The following is an 18,024-nucleotide window of genomic DNA, read 5'->3' as shown; positions in this document are numbered from 1 at the left end:
GAAACCTCACTTGATTTCCAACAAAGCGCCGCATTTCCGGAAACGAGCTGCCTCGTTCTAGAAATGGCAACCCTTCGACTGGAACAAAAAAGTATACCCTTCTCACAGGTCATGAATAAGGTATACCAAAAAGCAAGGTCTTATACAGGGGACGTCTTGACAATTGTGGGCGGGGGGGGGGGGGGGGGGGGGGGGGGAGTAGTACACTGTGTAACACTGACTTCTCTCAGTGACACTCAGCGCATCAGTGCAGCTAGCTAGTTGCTGCTGTCTCGATCTATTTTGAACACAGTGATTTTTTTTTCTCAGAGTAGAGTGTTAGTTTGTTACAACAGTCTGAAATCATCTTTAATTTGAATCAACATTTTGCAACAATCAATCACATCAATATAGCGCACCGACTTGCACATTACATTTCAAGAGCCTAGATTACCATGCAGTGACAAGAGCCTACTCAGTAAAGGGACGTAATGCTGTCTCTGCAGCCCAGAGAGACTGTGTGAGTTTAATATACAATCGATAGTTACCAGTGAAAAGTTATATCGGAACACTCTTGTTGTGTTTTTGTTGTTGTAAAATGTAAGATCTGAAACGTTAAAAATTACGTAAAATTGGTGCGTTTTGGTTGAGTGGGATGGGTCGTTGAACTGTGTTGTAACAGCCCGCCGAAGTTATCAAAAGTGTTTTTGCTTTTTGTAATACGGTTGGTTTGGTGCGTTATAAAATGCATATGCATTCTAAGAAAGAGCAGAATTCTCACTATGCGCGCGGTACATTTCTAGAATCGCGTAGCGCAAAGTTGGAATTCCTACCATGGCGGCCATTGTTGGAATTCCAACAAAGCGCAGGTCATTTCCGGAAAAGCGCCGATGACGAGATGGGTCGCAACATGATAGTTTCTTGATTACCTCCCCTGAAAGTGACACTGAGGGGTCACACACAGTGACACACTGCGATTAATAAATGTGCTTGTGAATGAACTGCAAACTCTCTTATTATGTCAGTCAAAAACGCAACAATTAGCCTAGTACTCGCGCTCGCGCATGTGTGTGTGTGTGTGTGTGTGCACGGTGTACTGATGTGTGTATGTGCATGTCAGTTCTGAAAACAACAACCATTCTCAAATGTTAGTACCGATTCCCAAACGGTTCGTGTACCTTCATGTGACCTAATTCACGACATTGTCACTTCCGCAAGCAGTTACTTCAACAAAATGGCGGCGACAAGTAGACTGCTAGCGCTGTTGTCATTTGTGACAGGTAAGCTACTGTTGACGGGTCCATAGAGCATTTCGATTTGAAACTTTTTAGAAAATGTGAGGGTTGTACTCGTAGAGAAAACAAGTTGCATATATTACCGGTTGGAATTCAAACGATACGGGCACACCTGTACACGCCTGAGCTGTCATCCAGGTACACTTCCGCAATGTTTGTGTTTTTGAGAGATTCTGGAAACTGAAAGCGTTCTGAAAACAGCCAGAAATCTGTTAATTTTACCTACCGCTGGGGAACCCCGTTTGTTTATGGGTCATTCTCAGAAATGGTGGTCCAGTGAGAGTGAGTAGGGGTGACACATTTGAAATCATGAAAAAGTAAATTAAAATTATTTCTACCACGACTTTTTTCATCTGAATCTATTCCTGAGACATTAAGGCATTGTTGTATGTCAATAACAATGGTTTCTATACGTTGGTGTTGTTTTTGTGTGCTTTTCAATTGCGAAGTTCGGCCGTTTCCGGATCGCCGAAGCGTTACACGACTTTCGTGATCAACAATATGTTCAGTCTCATGGCTAAATGCAAACATGCAAACACCAACAAATTACTGCAATCGACAGTCAGAAGTTCAGTCTTGGACGTAGCAACACATCTTTGCAAAAACTCACGCTGAATTTGAAGTTACGGGCTTCGAACAAAAAATTATGAATGTCGTAACGCATCGTATCCGGACTCGACGCGCGAACATCGGACAGCAATGTGCTCCATGACTTTGCCACATCACGGCTATTTTTAGCTCTTTGGCGCACAGGAAGTTCGAACAAGAAAATAGTCCTTTGAATCACAGCCAAATATTCACAGAAAACACCAGAATCATATCATTTGCTGAAACTCATGGCGTCGTTTCCTGACCTACGTTACGACTGAAGATGGTTTTTACTTAATTGTCGAGCCTGCAAAGCTTTGTCACAAACTTACACACCGCGGATGGCGACAATGTAGTGTCGGAAGGATATCGAGTGCAAACAGTCTCTCAAAGCGCGAAGTTTAGCGGAACAAAGCAGCCAAGAAGTTTTCGTATCGTCGGATCGTCGATGTTCGACATTCATCAAGTATTTAAAATGGGTAATCTGAACGCAACAGGAACTTTCAACAAATACAGCAAACTCTGACGAATTGTGTTTTGTGTAGTTATTTTGGGTCAGACGGGTTTTGCCGGCAGGAAAGGCCAAACAGTGCAGATTCATGTCTGTCGCACAGGAACCGAAAGTGGATAGTTTCCGGTGACGACATGGTTCAAGCATTTCGTTTACAACTGTGTTGCGACATTCACCTTAGTTTTGTTCCAAATGTCATTTTTTTACCAATATTATTATTAGTTGAAGTCCTTACCTTTCATAACAAGAAATTCCTCCGAGGTAGGAAAAACACCCCCGTCAAAGGGAAATAACCTTCTCAGTTGGTGGCAGTGACTGAGTGAGAATGGTTATTTCCCTTTGACCATTAAGATGTCCCTCTATAAGTCCTTGTATAATTTTAATCCACCAATAACTCCCTAATCGTGTGTTTGACTGGTCCCAATTTTTGTAAGGACCGTCTCAGGAAAGTGTAGAACCTGTTCACCAAGTTTGGTGACGATCGGTCCGTTCATTCTTGAGATCTATATGCGAACACAAACAAACAAACAAACACATCGACCGAAACCTATACACACCCCTATACCGGGGGTGTAACAAGAATGTGTTGGGTAGAACACAAAAATACTGCAGAACTGATAAAAAATGCACAAAGGATTGAAGGCTTAGGTGGGTTAAAGTTGGAATTTGGTTTCCATGTTACAACATTCATCACGTAAATACAACACTTTAAAACGTCTCTTATTCAGCAACCAATTACTCTTTTTGTCTAATTTTTGCCTTATTATGTATAGCAAACAATAGACTTCATAGTAAAAACAATTATTTTGTATTTCTTGACACTTTATTTTTTACTTTGTATGTAACACTTCCGACCACCAACTCAACTCAACTCAACTCAAATTTTATTGGCTTCAATTTTCATAGAAGAATTATTTTGTCTTGCGCTTGGGAGAAAGTAAGAGTATAACATATAAAAACAGCATTCATATCACATTTCATGTATCACACACAGTAATCACTAGTATAAGCCTACAATTATCACATTTGTACAGGTCTGTATCATACATGCAAATAAATAGTATCACATTTCCACGTATCACACACAATATATACCTTACATAACATACAGCAAGCTTCCATCTCCCGCGCCCCCCCCCCCCCCCCCCCCCCCCCCCCCCCACACATACATATCCTCGCACGTGCGTCGACTCCATACAAATGACATCATCAGTCCATTTCTGAGAATGACCCTTATACGGGTTGAACCCAAGTAGGGAACTTCGCAATTGTCGATTGCTGTTAGTGTTACTGTTTGTGTTAGTGTTAATTAGTACTGTTACTTTTTTTTTTTTTTTGCTTAACGCCCAGCCGACCACGAAGGGCCATATCAGGGCGGACCAACCAGTCCTAGCACTAACCCATAATGCCAGACGCCAGGCAGAGCAGCCACTAGATTGCCAATTTTAAAGTCTTAGGTATGACCCGGCCGGGGTTCGAACCCACGACCTCCCGATCACGGGGCGGACGCCTTACCACTAGGCCAACCGTGCCGGTAGTACTGTTACCACCACTACGAGTAGTTCTACTAGTACTAGTAGTAGCAGTAGTAGAAGTTAGAACTCACAATCACTGACAGTTACACTCAACTAAAGACAACTTACAGAACTTGACTAGGTGTCACTCAGACTCTTCAGAGTTTCAGATTTAATCTGAGTAACGTTCCTGCGGAACATCTGCCTGCATGCGTTTCCACTCCTACTAGTACTATAAAAAAAAACCTATCTTATGATTTATCAGTTTATATGTATTTCAACTCAAACTATCTGTGGAACTCACGAGTAGTTCTCATAATAGATGTGTTTTTGTGTGTGCCTGAGGTGACATTTAGTGTGTAACCGGAGTCCTAGAGAGGGTCCGTATCCTCATTTAGAGTGATTAACGTCTGTCGTGTAGTGGGTAGCGCCTCAGACCAAGGTCTGACTTCTTCGGGATCAGGGATTTGGTGTTTTTAGGTGTTACTGTTACTTTTATATTTTTATTTCAAATTCAATCTGGTTATCTGTCGTGTCAACCTGTATTTTCTCTAATCTCTTGCTAAATCTGAACCATTCCTTCTTTTATTTTCTTCTCTTCATCTTCATTCAAATATAATTTTACTGAAATAATTAATTGATGGATCTAGCTAAGGTGATTTACAAGGTGATCTTAGCTAAAAGTGGAAGGACGTTCCGTTGAGGACGGTACTGTCAGTGTCATGTCCTTGAAGTTGAACTTAACAAACAATATTTTGTTGTCCATGCTAGGTGCCTTGGGATGGAAGTGCGCCAAGTACCGACACTACTTCAGTCAGCAACCAGACTACATCGACTGCTTCTGGGATTGCTGTGGGAATTCTTTTAACAGACATTGCTGTGCTCCGTAAGTATACACCGGGATACATGTAGCGCGCACCATGTCAGTATTATTACACATGTGTTTGACTGTAACTAGTGTAAGTGTCATTATGGCCATGCCTTCATGAGGCATACAGTGGAACACCCCACCTTGAATTATTGTTAACTGACTAAGAAATTTGAAAACGAGTACACACACACACAGATAGCAGCTTCCTAGATATGTTGTTCTTTGCCTTTTCTGTGCTTGTATGCTTAAAATTAATGACATCATTTCAACGCTCTTCTCATCAGTATCGGCATCATCGTTGGGTGCTCTATCTGCGGGGCGGTGGTGCTGGTGGCGGTGATAGTCTTCCTCTGCTGCTTCTGGCAAAGGCGGCGCAATTACTACGGCACAACGTTCCACAACCGCAGACCAGCCTCCGCCCACCCTGTGGCGCCCAGCACAGTCACAAACCCAGGTATGTGGATACTTTTCGTCAAGTTTTTCTTACTAGTGGTGCAGGGATGGCCAAATCTCAAAATGTTAACTGGCCAGACGGGCGAGTAACTTCAAGAAAGTCACTAGCCTGCCACAGGCCCGGTACATACCACACAACAAATTATGAGTGTTAGATTTCTTTACACAATTAAAACAGCGGTGACACACACAGGAGGCTCCTTTTTGTTTCAGTAGAACATGGCGATGATTTTGCAGACGACAGAAGTTCCTGCATCTGCAGTGTTTATTTGGCTCGATAGTACAACCAAAAGTTTTGCTATTAACCAGAATTTTCTCAGGCCAGCCGGGCAAGCTGCCAGGCGGTTTTTACTATCCCAGTGGATTTTTTACTCACCCCTGGCAATCGGGCGGACGATTCAGCTATCCCTGTTGGTGGCTTTGCTTGTAGTCCACAGTGATACAGTGATACAGTGGTACAGTGATACAGTGGAACCCCCTTTTTATGATGACCTTTACAAATGTGAAATAATCGGGTCTTGAAAAGGAGGGAGTCTTATAATGGAAGTCAACTGACAGAGGCCATGGGGCGGGGATGTAGCGCAGTCGGTAGCGCGCTGGATTTGTATCCAGTTGGCCGCTGTCAGCGTGAGTTCGTCCCCACGTTCGGCGAGAGATTTATTTCTCAGAGTCAACTTTGTGTGCAGACTCTCCTCGGTGTCCGAACACCCCCGTGTGTACGCGCAAGCACAAGACCAAGTGCGCACGAAAAAGATCCTGTAATCCATGTCAGAGTTCGGTGGGTTATAGAAACACGAAAATACCCAGCATGCTTCCTCCGAAAACGGCGTATGGCTGCCTAAATGGCGGGGTAAAAAACGGTCATACACGTAAAATTCCACTCGTGCAAAAAACACGAGTGTACGTGGGAGTTTCAGCCCACGAACACAGAAGAAGAAGAAGAAGAAGACAGAGGCCATGAACAGATCATCTGAGAAAAGAAGTTCTTGAAAAGGAGAAAGTCTTAAATCGGGGGTCTGAAAAAGGTGTGTCACTGTATGCCTTGAGTGTACATGTACTTCAACTAAAGGGATACTATTCATTTGACTGTTTGGTTTTCTGGTGAATTTGATGAATCCGGGGAATCAAGAACGCTACATGAGAATGGTCATGAATTAAATCAAAGTGAGTTACTCCGCTGCACTTGTCGAGCACCTGGCAGGGAGATGATACAGTGGTACTCCCGACGAACGACCCCCCCATCAGAGACCCTCTCCCTTCTCAGACCTCATTCTTGCTGACGGATTAGTTTTGCTATATAAATCACCCCCATGGCCGACTCCCCTCAGAACCCGATTTGCGACCGACTAGTTGTTACAATTTGCGACCTTGTAACGACATTTTCAAATCAAAACCTAACAAAAAATCGTAACGTTTTGCTTGAATCTCTGAAAAAAGATCGCAAAAATCACTCAGCCGGAAATATAACAGACGACGCGTTTATGTCTCGATTGCACATGTCCGGCGTTCACAATTTTACGATCCCAACATGCCCTTTTCTTTGTCCACTTCCTTTAAAAAAATCAACAAACACACGCGCGAGCATCAACGATCTTCTTCTTCGACCATGGCTTCGATCTCTCCTTCAACTTCAAACGCTCAATCGCGCGGAAAGAAGAGGAAAATTTTGACTCTGGAACAGAGAATGGAAGTGGTGAAACGGAGCCGTAAGGGCGAAACGGCAATTTCGATCGCGCGGTCGTTTGAGGTAGGAAAAACTCACATTCAATCGATCGTCAGCGACCAAGGATGAAGAAGATAACCCTGTTATGAACTTTGCTAGTGCAGCCTCATGCACTCAGGACCTTATGCGGTTTGCTTTGGCCAATAACTTTCCCGACATCGCTGATGTCTTGCTCAATTTTGACAGTCAAATTAAGAAAGACCACTTGAAGAGAAAGTCTCAAGCTTCTCAGACTTCCATGAAATCTTTCTTCAAACCAGTGTAAAATGTGACAGGTGTATAGTCCTCTTCCAAATACTGACACCCATATGAACATAAACTCTTTTGACTCCCAAATATTTTTTTAAATACATGTAGAGGATACAATTAAAGTTAAAAAAAAAATAGAAAAAATACATACCTCTTGCTTTTTATTGAATTAGATTATCAAATTAATTCACCAAACCACAACTGTAATTATGCCACAACTTCGACGGACCCTGAAGGTATTTCTCTCTTTCTCTCTGTCACTGATTTTTTCTCTCTCACTGTCTTTTTCTGACCTGACCTCACCCCCCATGTAAGACCCCCCCCCCCCCCCCCTTTTAAGACCTAAATTTGTCAGATTTTGGGAGGTCTTACATGGGGAGTACCACTGTACAACCTCTATGGCGCGTCCGCTTAGTATCGCGGAACACACACACAAGCAAGGGGAAGCAACCACACTCAAGCGTCACACAGTGACAGAGGGCTCTTTATTTATTCTCCAACATTTAAAACACTATCTTTTGCAAATTGAAGGTAGTCCTCCTGTGCGAAACCATTATTTGTTTTGTAAAATCTAAGGGTTAACTTTACAGGTGATCTAACAGCCTTTTTTCTTGGGTGATATCTGTTTAAATATAAAACTTCACCTGTTTTAAAACCTTGCGCTTTAGACAGGTTGTTGCTATGGAAAGGTGAACTATACAGTAAAACCCGTCCGAGGTCCTTTGGAGTGGTCGTTATGGAGAGGTTGTCGCCAAGGCAGGTTTTACTGTACCCTATAGTAGTAATAGTATAGAAGCAGTGAAAGTATATGCGGCCAACAAGGGAGTTGACTCTTGCAGATCAAGTGTGATGTGTATCCTGGGGTTGCCTCCCCTGCAGCCCAGATTTCACTGTGCTATTATTCTCGTGGTATTCCTTTGAGTAAACCTTTGAGTAAAAAGTGTCCAGTGATGCAAATATGTACAAAGGAAAGCCTGTTGCTTTGTCTGATGTCAGAATTTATGCTGGTCAGGTGATAGCTATTAAAGCAAGCATTTCCCATTTTTAGGTAGTATTCAAAATGAAGAGCTTATTGGCTCACGTAAGTGTAGCCTATGCGATGATAAACTTTGTCTGTCTGTGCGTGCGTGCGTGCGTGCGTGCGTGCGTATGTATGTATGTGTGTATGTCTGTGGTAGAAACTTTAACATTTCCGAGTCTATGGATTACGTCAGTCTCGGTCAAAAGTGTTCGACGTGTGTGATAGAAACTATTTGAAGACGTCACATTATGACGTAAGAGGGTTAGACGTCACGCAAAGGAATTACTGAAAGTCTCGGTCATTGTTATTGTGAGCGGGCCGAGACTTCTTGGCAGATCCAGGGTCTCGCTTTCTTGCATAGTTTCACCTATGCTTACTGTGTGTGTGTGTGTGTGTGTGTGTGTGTGTGTGTGTGTGTGTGTGTGTGTGTGTGTGTGTGTGTGTGTGTGTGTGTGTGTGTGTGTGTGTGTGTGTGTGTGTGACGGAGTGATTGAGTTTGTGTTACTGTTTGTCGATTTCTTACGTGAGCCTTGAAGGCTTCGCCTCTTGTTTTAGTACTGTAATTGTTGTAAATGTTCCCTTTGAAGAGAGTATAGACCAGAAAAAAACTACGTTTAAATGTTCAGTGCTTAGGCCTAAAAAAAAATTAGGTGTGGTTACGGTAACCCAACCTACCCTATTTTTAGGGGCCGATCCTATAACTTTTTATTACATTTGTCAAAAAAAAAAAAACGAGTGCAAAAAACGCAATGAAAGCGAAAGCGCCCGAGTCGCACACTTATTTCCCTGTCAAGTAGGTTTAATTTGTACACATTAGAAAAAAAAGTTTAAAAAAAAATGTGATTGCCTACCTTCCTACCCTTTTTTTTGTGGCTATGTTACCGTAACCACACCTTTTTTTTTTTTGGCCTTAAGCACAGGTTTGATGTAGCCGAGGCAAAATTTGGTCTTTTGACAACAATGAACACTGATAAGGAAGACCCTAGGGTCGAAACGTTGAACATTATCATTTGTATCGTCTTCTTTAACACCTGAGTACAGTATTTTTATGTCTTTTTATAGCGTTTGATTCTTACCTATCTGTTTGGTGATTGCAGCACCGTACGTGTCCTTTGGCCAGAAGCCGCCCCCGGACCAATTCTTCAACTAACATGACGCCTTCCCAAGTTCCTTGCTGCCCTGTACGAGCGACCAACTTTTATTTTACATATCAGAGGATAACAGTGATCTAATGCTTATTGTACGTACATACTTAGCACATGGGGTTGAATGAATTATTCTGTGTTTTAAGATGGAGTGTACTTATTTTTCTCAAAATGAAAAACATAGTAGTGTGCGTCTTCTCTTTAGAAACTGCTAAACAGGAAGAAAAGAAGAGAGAGAGCCTTTTTTTTGGGGGGGGATATAAACCGTACTGAATCAGAGATTGTATTGTACCTTGATATCAGGAGAGAAAAAACATATCGGTGTAAATATTTGTGTATACATAATCATCAACATATGATTATGACAATTGACATATCATTCTTGCAGTACTGTGTTTTTTTCCTCAGTTTTTCAAGCTATTCTATGCAAAGAGCATAGCTTTTGCCTGGGGGGGGGGGGGGGGGGGGGGGATTTTCTTGCTTCATTGTGTATAATTTATGGAATTATCTTTTATTAGAACTCGAAACTAAAAGCAGCCTGCTTGTGGACAGATTTACCTTTACAAAAAGCACAGAAACTAAGTGCCTTGAAGCAAAAGCACAAAATGTATTAAATTAAAGATCTGGAAGGAAGAGAGAACTGCATAGGGAGAAGAAAGAAATACTGCTGCACTTTAAGATTCTTGTCCCAGTTAGCTTACTTAGCCTTAGGTCTTTTCTGATGCATTGTGTAGATGAGAAAGAGAATGTCTGAGTGTGTGTGTGTGTGTGTATGCTTTCACATTTTGTTAGTTTGCCTTGTAAGTCTCTCTTACACAAAGGAGCATGTTATTCAGACGTAAGACTATACTGTACATACTTGTCAATTTTTATCAATGTATCAATTGTTTACATATCAATTGTCTTCACAAGACATGATTTTTATATGGTGTAATCACATGTCAATTTTTGATTGTCGAAGTGATGTTAAAGCTATTGGCCAGATTCTTTCGTGCTCATTGCTTCAGATAGTTATCAGATTTACACAGAATTGATTTTACTGTTCTCTTTTCTGTATGGTCAGTTTGATGCGCATGAAATACCTGTGGTCGTTGTCAGTGTCAATCTATGTTTACGCTGGTTCATAAACCTTCAGCTTTTAATGATTTGATAGCCCCAACTTTTACAGGGACTCCATTATAAGGAACTACTGTACATTGGACATTTTTAAGCATAATCACATTTGTGGAGGAAACAAGAGGAAATTTTGTATGATGCTAAAAACTGTTGAGATATTGTGGTCCTTATATTGTGGATGAAGAGCATTCAGTTGAACATAAATAATACCAATGACTTTAAATGACTTTAACCTACCAATTAGTTCCAACTTTCAAACATTGAAAAAAATGTTCACAGTGACCTCACAACTGGACATTAGACTGTAAAGATAGGATGAAAAAATTAATCCTTCTTATTTAACTTAATTTTTCCTGGCCAGATCCCTTATACAGCTAAGGAATGTCTGCTGTTATTGTTTAAAGGAGCTTGTAATATACATATCGCACGGGGCAGAAGATCTCCTACTAATTATGAGCTTATTCTCAATTTCACCTCTGTTTAGAATCAGATATCGAGTCTTTAAATGCACATGTTCAATGGCTAATCACAATCAGTTTCTGTCACACACACAGGCAGACCAACACACGAAGAATAACAGATTAGCAGTGTTTTTATTGTTCATACTTTTCATGTTTATACAAGAACATGGTGACAATGAATGTATAAGTTGAACCAATTTTTATTACATTCTCATTCTTCAGGTTTTTTAACTGTGACAATTCACTTTACATTCCACAACAAAATTCCATTTCTTCCGTAACGATAAATGGGCAACGTGTACATGCTTTCACGAATGTTCATGAGAACTGGAGTCAAATTTCTTGATACAGTAGTAGCCTTGCTGAGGTGGTAGTAATAATTGTTCATCAAAATATGTAAATATTTCATATTCGATTTTTAAATAAATTTGTATGCAAACAAGTGTGTGTATGACAATAATTGTATGTGAGCATTTGTGCGAGAGAGCATGTTTGGTGCGTATTTCATAGTACAGTTGACGAGCAAAAATCCCCACCACCAAAAACAATGCAACGGTAATACCTCTTTCGCTACACCCGACAAAGAAAAATGGCAAGAGGTTGGGATTTGGGGCCCAGGGTTCAGAAAAGTTTCTTGTGTTAAAGTATTTACTGCCAAGATGCATGGAATAATAACATCAAACCAATGTCAAACTCAAATACATGAACATACATGTACCCACAACTTACAACAATCAAATCAACAACGGTAGATAAAATAGTAATAATGATAGCGTTTCAACAAAGGAAATCCATGCATGCATAGCTTGAAAAGCTCTACAATTCCAAACTTAAAAGCATACGAATAACCAAGCCAAACAGAGCAGAATTAAAGGCACAGTAAGCCTCCCGTAAACCATCACAGAGCTCCCCGAGCGTCTACATACAGTACAAGCATACTTCCATTTGAACGCTCACCGAACGGGAACATCCTGGCTGCTTTCTGTCGAGCGTGAGAAATGTTCAAAGAATTTATTTTCGTGGACTTGTTCCTCTACAACAATGGCGCCTCGTTTTGGTGCTGGACGGCTGTTATGAATATTCAATACCGGAAATCACGCCCGGACAGTAAGCCTCCCGTAAACCATCACAGATACTGTCAGGCTTTTACACACAGTACAAACACCCTTCCATTTGAACGCTCACCAAACGGGAACATCCTAGGTGCCCTACGTAAAGAGCGAGCAATTTTTAAAGAATTAATTTTGCAGATTGTCTCGAACACTTTTTGGACCCATCCTGAACTCAGGTCAAAAATGAGTTTCTTCCCTTCGGGTCTCATTCTATCGATGTAAACTGGCAATAGCCAAGGATCGATGATTATCAGAATGTTTTTGGACCGTGGTGCGTTTTTGCGCTAGACCTAACTTTTAAAATCTAAATAATAAATTGACAGCTTGTTACACAAACATTCTTACAAAAGAATTCTTTTTTCATCAAGACAAGATCAGTACAATTCGAAGTTGTGAAAATTTGAAAAAAGAAAAGCCAGGAAGCAGGGTCACGCAAGGGTCGTAGCAGACGACGGTTTATGCATATCGCCGTTCCTCTCAACAGTCAAAAGCCATCGCTAGAGTTCTTGTGAACCACAGCCGTTTGTTTCGTGCATAAAAACGTGCTATTGTAGATAAGCTCACATCGAGTCGCATTCAAATGACTAACTGACGACTACATTGTGAAAAAGGGAAACTGGATCACACGGGTTCACGATTTGTTTTTATATTTAGTCAAGTTTTGACTAAATATTTTAACATCGAGGGGGAATCGAAACGAGGGTATGGTGTATGTGCGTGTGTCTGTGTGTGTGTCTGTGTGTGTGTCTGTGTGTGTGTGTAGAGCGATTCAGACTAAACTACTGGACCGATCTTTATGAAATTTGACATGAGAGTTCCTGGGTATGAAATCCCCGAACGTTTTTTTCATTTTTTTGATAAATGTCTTTGATGACGTCATATCCGGCTTTTCGTGAAAGTTGAGGCGGCACTGTCACGCCCTCATTTTTCAACCAAATTGGTTGAAATTTTGGTCAAGTAATCTTCGACGAAGCCCGGGGTTCGGTATTGCATTTCAGCTTGGTGGCTTAAAAATTAATTTATGACTTTGGTCATTAAAAATCGGAAAATTTAAAAAAAAAATAAAAATTTATAAAACGATCCAAATTTACGTTTATCTTATTTTCCATCATTTGCTGATTCCAAAAACATATAAATATGTTATATTCGGATTAAAAACAAGCTCTGAAAATTAAATATATAAAAATTATTATCAAATTTTTTTTTTCGAAATCAATTTAAAAACACTTTCATCTTATTCCTTGTCGGTTCCTGATTCCAAAAACATATAGATATGATATGTTTGGATTAAAAACACGCTCAGAAAGTTAAAACAAAGAGAGGTACAGAAAAGCGTGCTATCCTTCTTAGCGCAACTACTACCCCGCTCTTCTTGTCAATTTCACTGCCTTTGCCATGAGCGGTGGACTGACGATGCTACGAGTATACGGTCTTGCTGAAAAAGCGCAGCTACTTGACTAAATATTGTATTTTCGCCTTACGCGACTTGTTGTTTGTTTGCGGCTTAACGCCCAGCCGACCACGAAGGGCCATATCAGGGCGGTGCTGCTTTGACATATAATGTGCGCCACACACAAGACAGAAGTCGCAGCACAGGCTTCATGTCTCACCCAGTCACATTATTCCGACACACACGGGTTCACGATGGCTCAGGGGTAAGATAAACCACGCAAAAATAAATTCTTTGAAAATTGTTCGCTCTTTACGGAGGGCACCTACGATGTTCTCAATCGGTGAGTGTTTAAATGAAAGGGTGTTTGTACTGTGTGTAAAAGCCTGACCGTATCTGTGATGGTTTACGGGAGGCTTACTGTGCCTTTAACTAACATAGCACACATATAAATGATTTTGAAAGGGATCTAAAATACAGCAAGTTGACATCAAAAAAAGAGGGAGAAAAACAAACAGCTGGCTGAGCGAAGTTTTACCTGTTGCGCAAACTTGCAGATTTCATGCTATCACAGACTAAAATCTAACAAGAAGAACATCTCCCTGAATATCTGTTGCAGAAAAAAATAATGAGGCACCGTGGCTTTTTACGCTCATCACCAATAATTGGCGCCGCGCCTAGTCAAATACGTTTTCCTATTTGATGCATGATACACACTGGTTAGTCAAATGAGTCTTGTCCTACTTTTGATCAGAACATGGCGATCAGTTGGCTGGATAATGCGTGTATGCAACTGCTTTGTGTTGGTAACAATACAGTGTTATGCGCTTTGTGTTGGTAACAATACATTGTAAAGTGTGGCAGTGAAGAACGTGAACTTGTCTTTAACATATGTAAAAACACTATTTATATATGATCACTCTTTGACGGAACTTGGTGAAAAAATGGTGATTTAGCTAACTGCTGACAAGTTAGATACAATACACGTACAATGCCAATGGCGAGTCCCATTTCTCTTGGAGCTTTGAAAAATGTGAACGGCCTCTGCATATCAAAAACCAATGGCTAAAAGGACTTGCTTCATGAACAGCTGATGGGTGAGATCACATGACAAGTTTACAGACACCTCTGTGGACCCACTACAAGTAAATTAAGCCTCTGAATATGAAAAAGAAACACTCAAACGGACAAAAACCCAGAAATCGCCCATTTCAACACAATAAGAGTTAAAACCCATGTCATTTTACAATTTTCTAGGATGTTATTGCACATAATTAACAAGCATAATGGTGCACTCTAATTGCCACCATCAGAAAAAATTTAAAGTCTGAATATTTTTCTCTGGACAAATCTGAGTATGTTACTTTTTGGAATTGCCCTTTGATGCAATAATGGAACATAGCGGTAAGCACAGTGCAATGGTACGTCAACTCATTTAGACACTGATACAATCATCAGTGTTTTTATATTAACCGAAGTTACACATGTAGCCAGGGATTTGTGTGGGAAATCTGGGTATTGAACGTTCTGGATTTGATGTTAGATCCTGGATGCATAACGTCAGAGCAGCACAATATGACTTCTATATCTTTGACTTCCGGTGGTACGACTGTCCACAACCACCAGCCTAGTCTGTAAGGATAAGGATAGGATTTCATATAGTCCTGTGAGGTTACCTTCATGGAAATTCGGGTTTCTTTCTCACAGGGGAAAGCAAGCTGCCATACAGTTCGGCGCTACCCAATATTTTTGTTCTCCTGCATGCGCATATTCATGTTTCCAAGCCCTGAGACTTTCGCTGTGAGCTTGGGATCTCTATCGTGTGTATGTGTGGGTGTTCGGACACCGAGGAGAGTCTGCACAAAGTTGACTCTGGGAAATAATCCCTTTTCCGAACGTGGGGATCGAAGCAACGCCAATAGCGAGCACTGGTTTTGAAGCCAGCGCAACTACTGACTGAGCCATATCCCCGCCCTACAATATGACTTCTGCCGTCGACTTATGGTGCTTGAACTCTTCACAATCAACGGCCTAATCTTTACCTTAATTAGCCCTGGAATATGTTTTGTTGTTGGTGAAAGCAAGACCCTGAGTATACAGTGTATAACATTCTGGAGTTGCCAAAGGATCCTATACATCTTACTGTAAACGCATCACAACGGGACTATCATGCTGACCCATGCAGTCAGGACCATATCAGCGGTACCAATGTTTACTGCATCATCAGTCCAGGGTTTGGTAGCGGTTCTCCAAACTTGTGGCTGTGAGCTGCATTCTTCATGGGATGTGTGATCTGAAACATTCACCACCGGCATGGTAAGGTATCATAAAGACACACGAAAATCAATCGACTAACCATTTAGACACAAAACGACTAACCAGCGCCTATGCCACATACACACAGCATCCTGAATGCAAGCAAGCAATTGACAAAATAACATAACTCAGAGAAGGGACTGGACAATTGTGAACAATCAGGAGAAAAACGTGTGGGTCTGGGAGCTGAAGAAGGCCGCTGGTTGGGTGGAGGGGCAACGCCTCTGATGGGGGTCAGGGGGGCTGACACACGGATTACTCATGCTACTAATTTGCACAGCCAATGACCATTAACCTCTCAACTAACTGACCTATCACCATCGCTTGCAACTCCCCCTTGTCTCACGGAGATCATCATACCCACGCTATATCTGACTTAACTTTCCTATCTGTAATTGAACTGGACACATCATTATTGTGGAGCTTCCTTGTTAATCTTATCGTACACAGTTTAAGAGTTATGACAATGTTACATTTAGAAAGATCATAACTGTACCCTTAGATGAAGCAGCCTCAATGAGTACCAACCAAATATAAGACTCCCACGTTCACTCACCGTTTTTAGCACGGGTTGATTTTTACGTGTATGACCGTTTTTATCCCGCCATTCAGGCAGCATACGCCGATTTTGAGGGAGGCATGCTGGGGTATTTTCATGTTTCTATAACCCACCGAACTCTGACATGAATTACAGGATCTTTTCCGTGCGCACTTAATTGGTCTTGTGCTTGCGTGTACACACGAGGGGGGTTAAGACACTAGCAGGTCTGTACATAAGTTGACCTGGGAGATCGGAAAAATCTCCACTCTTAACCCACCAGGCGGCAGCGACCGGGATTCAAACTCACGACCTCCTGGTTAGGAGGCCGACGTCTTACCACCACGGAACTGCATCCGTCCTTTGGGAGGTACATTGTACATGTATTGATTTTTACGAAACTCTCCTTAGAATTCGATCTTTTGGATATGTAAAACTGACTTCATTGATCGACTTGGAAACACATTGTTTTTGTGGGTGATCGAATGATTGCCTTCTCCTCTTCTTATTCAATACTTCAAGGGTCATAACAATACCAAAATCGTCAAAATGTTGTCGTTTGACTTTATTGCTAACCATTCCTGTCGTGTAGTGTGCTATTCTAAGGGAAGCAACTGCGGTCAGTAGTACAGGTAATGATTTGTTTGTTTATTTGTTGCTTAACGTCCAGCCGACTACGCAGAGCCATATCAGGACGAGGAAGGGGGGGATGAAGGGGGCCACTTGTCAAGCGATTCCTGTTTACAAATGCACTAACCCATTACTTGTGTCCCAGCAGGCTTTAGTAAAACTAAATTAATACCTACTGGAAGATTACCAGTTTCCAGTATGTTAAAATAGGCTTAACCTATCTACTGCTGGACTTACATCAGAACACTAACAGATTAAACTATACATGAATCGCGAGACAAGCGGCAAGAGAAGAGATTTTTGGAAAAAATACAGGTGAATGAGCAAGAAGGCAGAAAAAGGAAAAGAATTCATGAAGAAAAAGAGAGCATGACAGGAAAGAGGAACCAAAAATCTACCTAACAGCAAACTAGAAAGCTCCTGCGGTTTCAAAAACAGGAGGGGCTTTTAATTTCATAACCGCAGTGCCCCACTGCGGGACACAGGTAATGATGACTGACCTCCCTTGGAAACACTTCCCATAACGTGCACACTACATTAATGACAGCTGAATAAATACTGTTTCCCCGCCAACACATCTTGTGTTTATATCAATTCCCCATTCACATGTGTGGACTAACACTGTACCTGATTGTCCACGTAGTCGTTGCAGGCGTAACACCAGACGGACAGGTCGGAGTAGCTGAGCACCACCACGTGTTCTGTGGCCACACTGTGGAACAGCATGTGTTCCTGAACGTAGCGACTGCAGAACACCTGCAAAACAACACATGGCTAGTAATGAGCGACTGCTGAACACCTGCAAAACAACACATGGCTAGTAATGAGCGACTGCTGAACACCTGCAAAACAACACATGGCTAGTAATGAGCAACTGCAGAACACCTGCAAAACAACATATGGCTAGTAATGAGCGACTGCAGAACACCTGCAAAAAAACATATGGCTAGTAATGAGCGACTGCAGAACACCTGCAAAACAACACATGGCTAGTAATGAGCAACTGCTGAACACCTGCAAAACAACACATGGCTAGTAATGAGCAACTGCAGAACACCTGCAAAACAACATATGGCTAGTAATGAGCGACTGCAGAACACCTGCAAAACAAC

The 18,024-nt window shown here is 41.5% G+C and overlaps 2 protein-coding genes across 3 annotated transcripts in view; one reads left to right on the top strand and one right to left on the bottom strand.

Annotated features, from left to right (window-relative positions):
• Positions 1–1,117: 1,117 nt before the first annotated feature.
• Positions 1,118–11,369, top strand: LOC138963872 (uncharacterized). Its single transcript, XM_070335727.1, has 4 exons — positions 1,118–1,259; positions 4,659–4,773; positions 5,043–5,212; positions 9,302–11,369. Exons 1-4 carry the CDS (start codon positions 1,214–1,216, stop codon positions 9,352–9,354), a joined length of 384 nt encoding a protein of 127 aa, XP_070191828.1. The 5' UTR covers positions 1,118–1,213; the 3' UTR covers positions 9,355–11,369.
• LOC138963865 (histone deacetylase 6-like) overlaps positions 10,742–18,024 on the bottom strand; it is a 271,276-nt gene continuing 263,993 nt past the window's right edge. For both annotated transcript variants that reach the window (XM_070335720.1, XM_070335721.1), the window contains exons 36-37: positions 17,540–17,668; positions 10,742–15,721 (exon numbers count right to left, since the gene is read on the bottom strand). In XM_070335720.1, the coding sequence (XP_070191821.1) occupies positions 15,641–15,721; positions 17,540–17,668 (210 nt within the window). In that variant the 3' untranslated portion in view covers positions 10,742–15,640. The remainder of the gene's footprint in view (positions 15,722–17,539; positions 17,669–18,024) is intronic.

Source organism: Littorina saxatilis, linkage group LG4 (genome assembly GCF_037325665.1).
Source record: "Littorina saxatilis isolate snail1 linkage group LG4, US_GU_Lsax_2.0, whole genome shotgun sequence".
NCBI lineage: Eukaryota > Metazoa > Mollusca > Gastropoda > Littorinimorpha > Littorinidae > Littorina > Littorina saxatilis.
The sequence above is the reverse complement of the archived record's forward strand: the minus strand, read 5'-3'. Positions and strand labels throughout refer to the sequence as shown.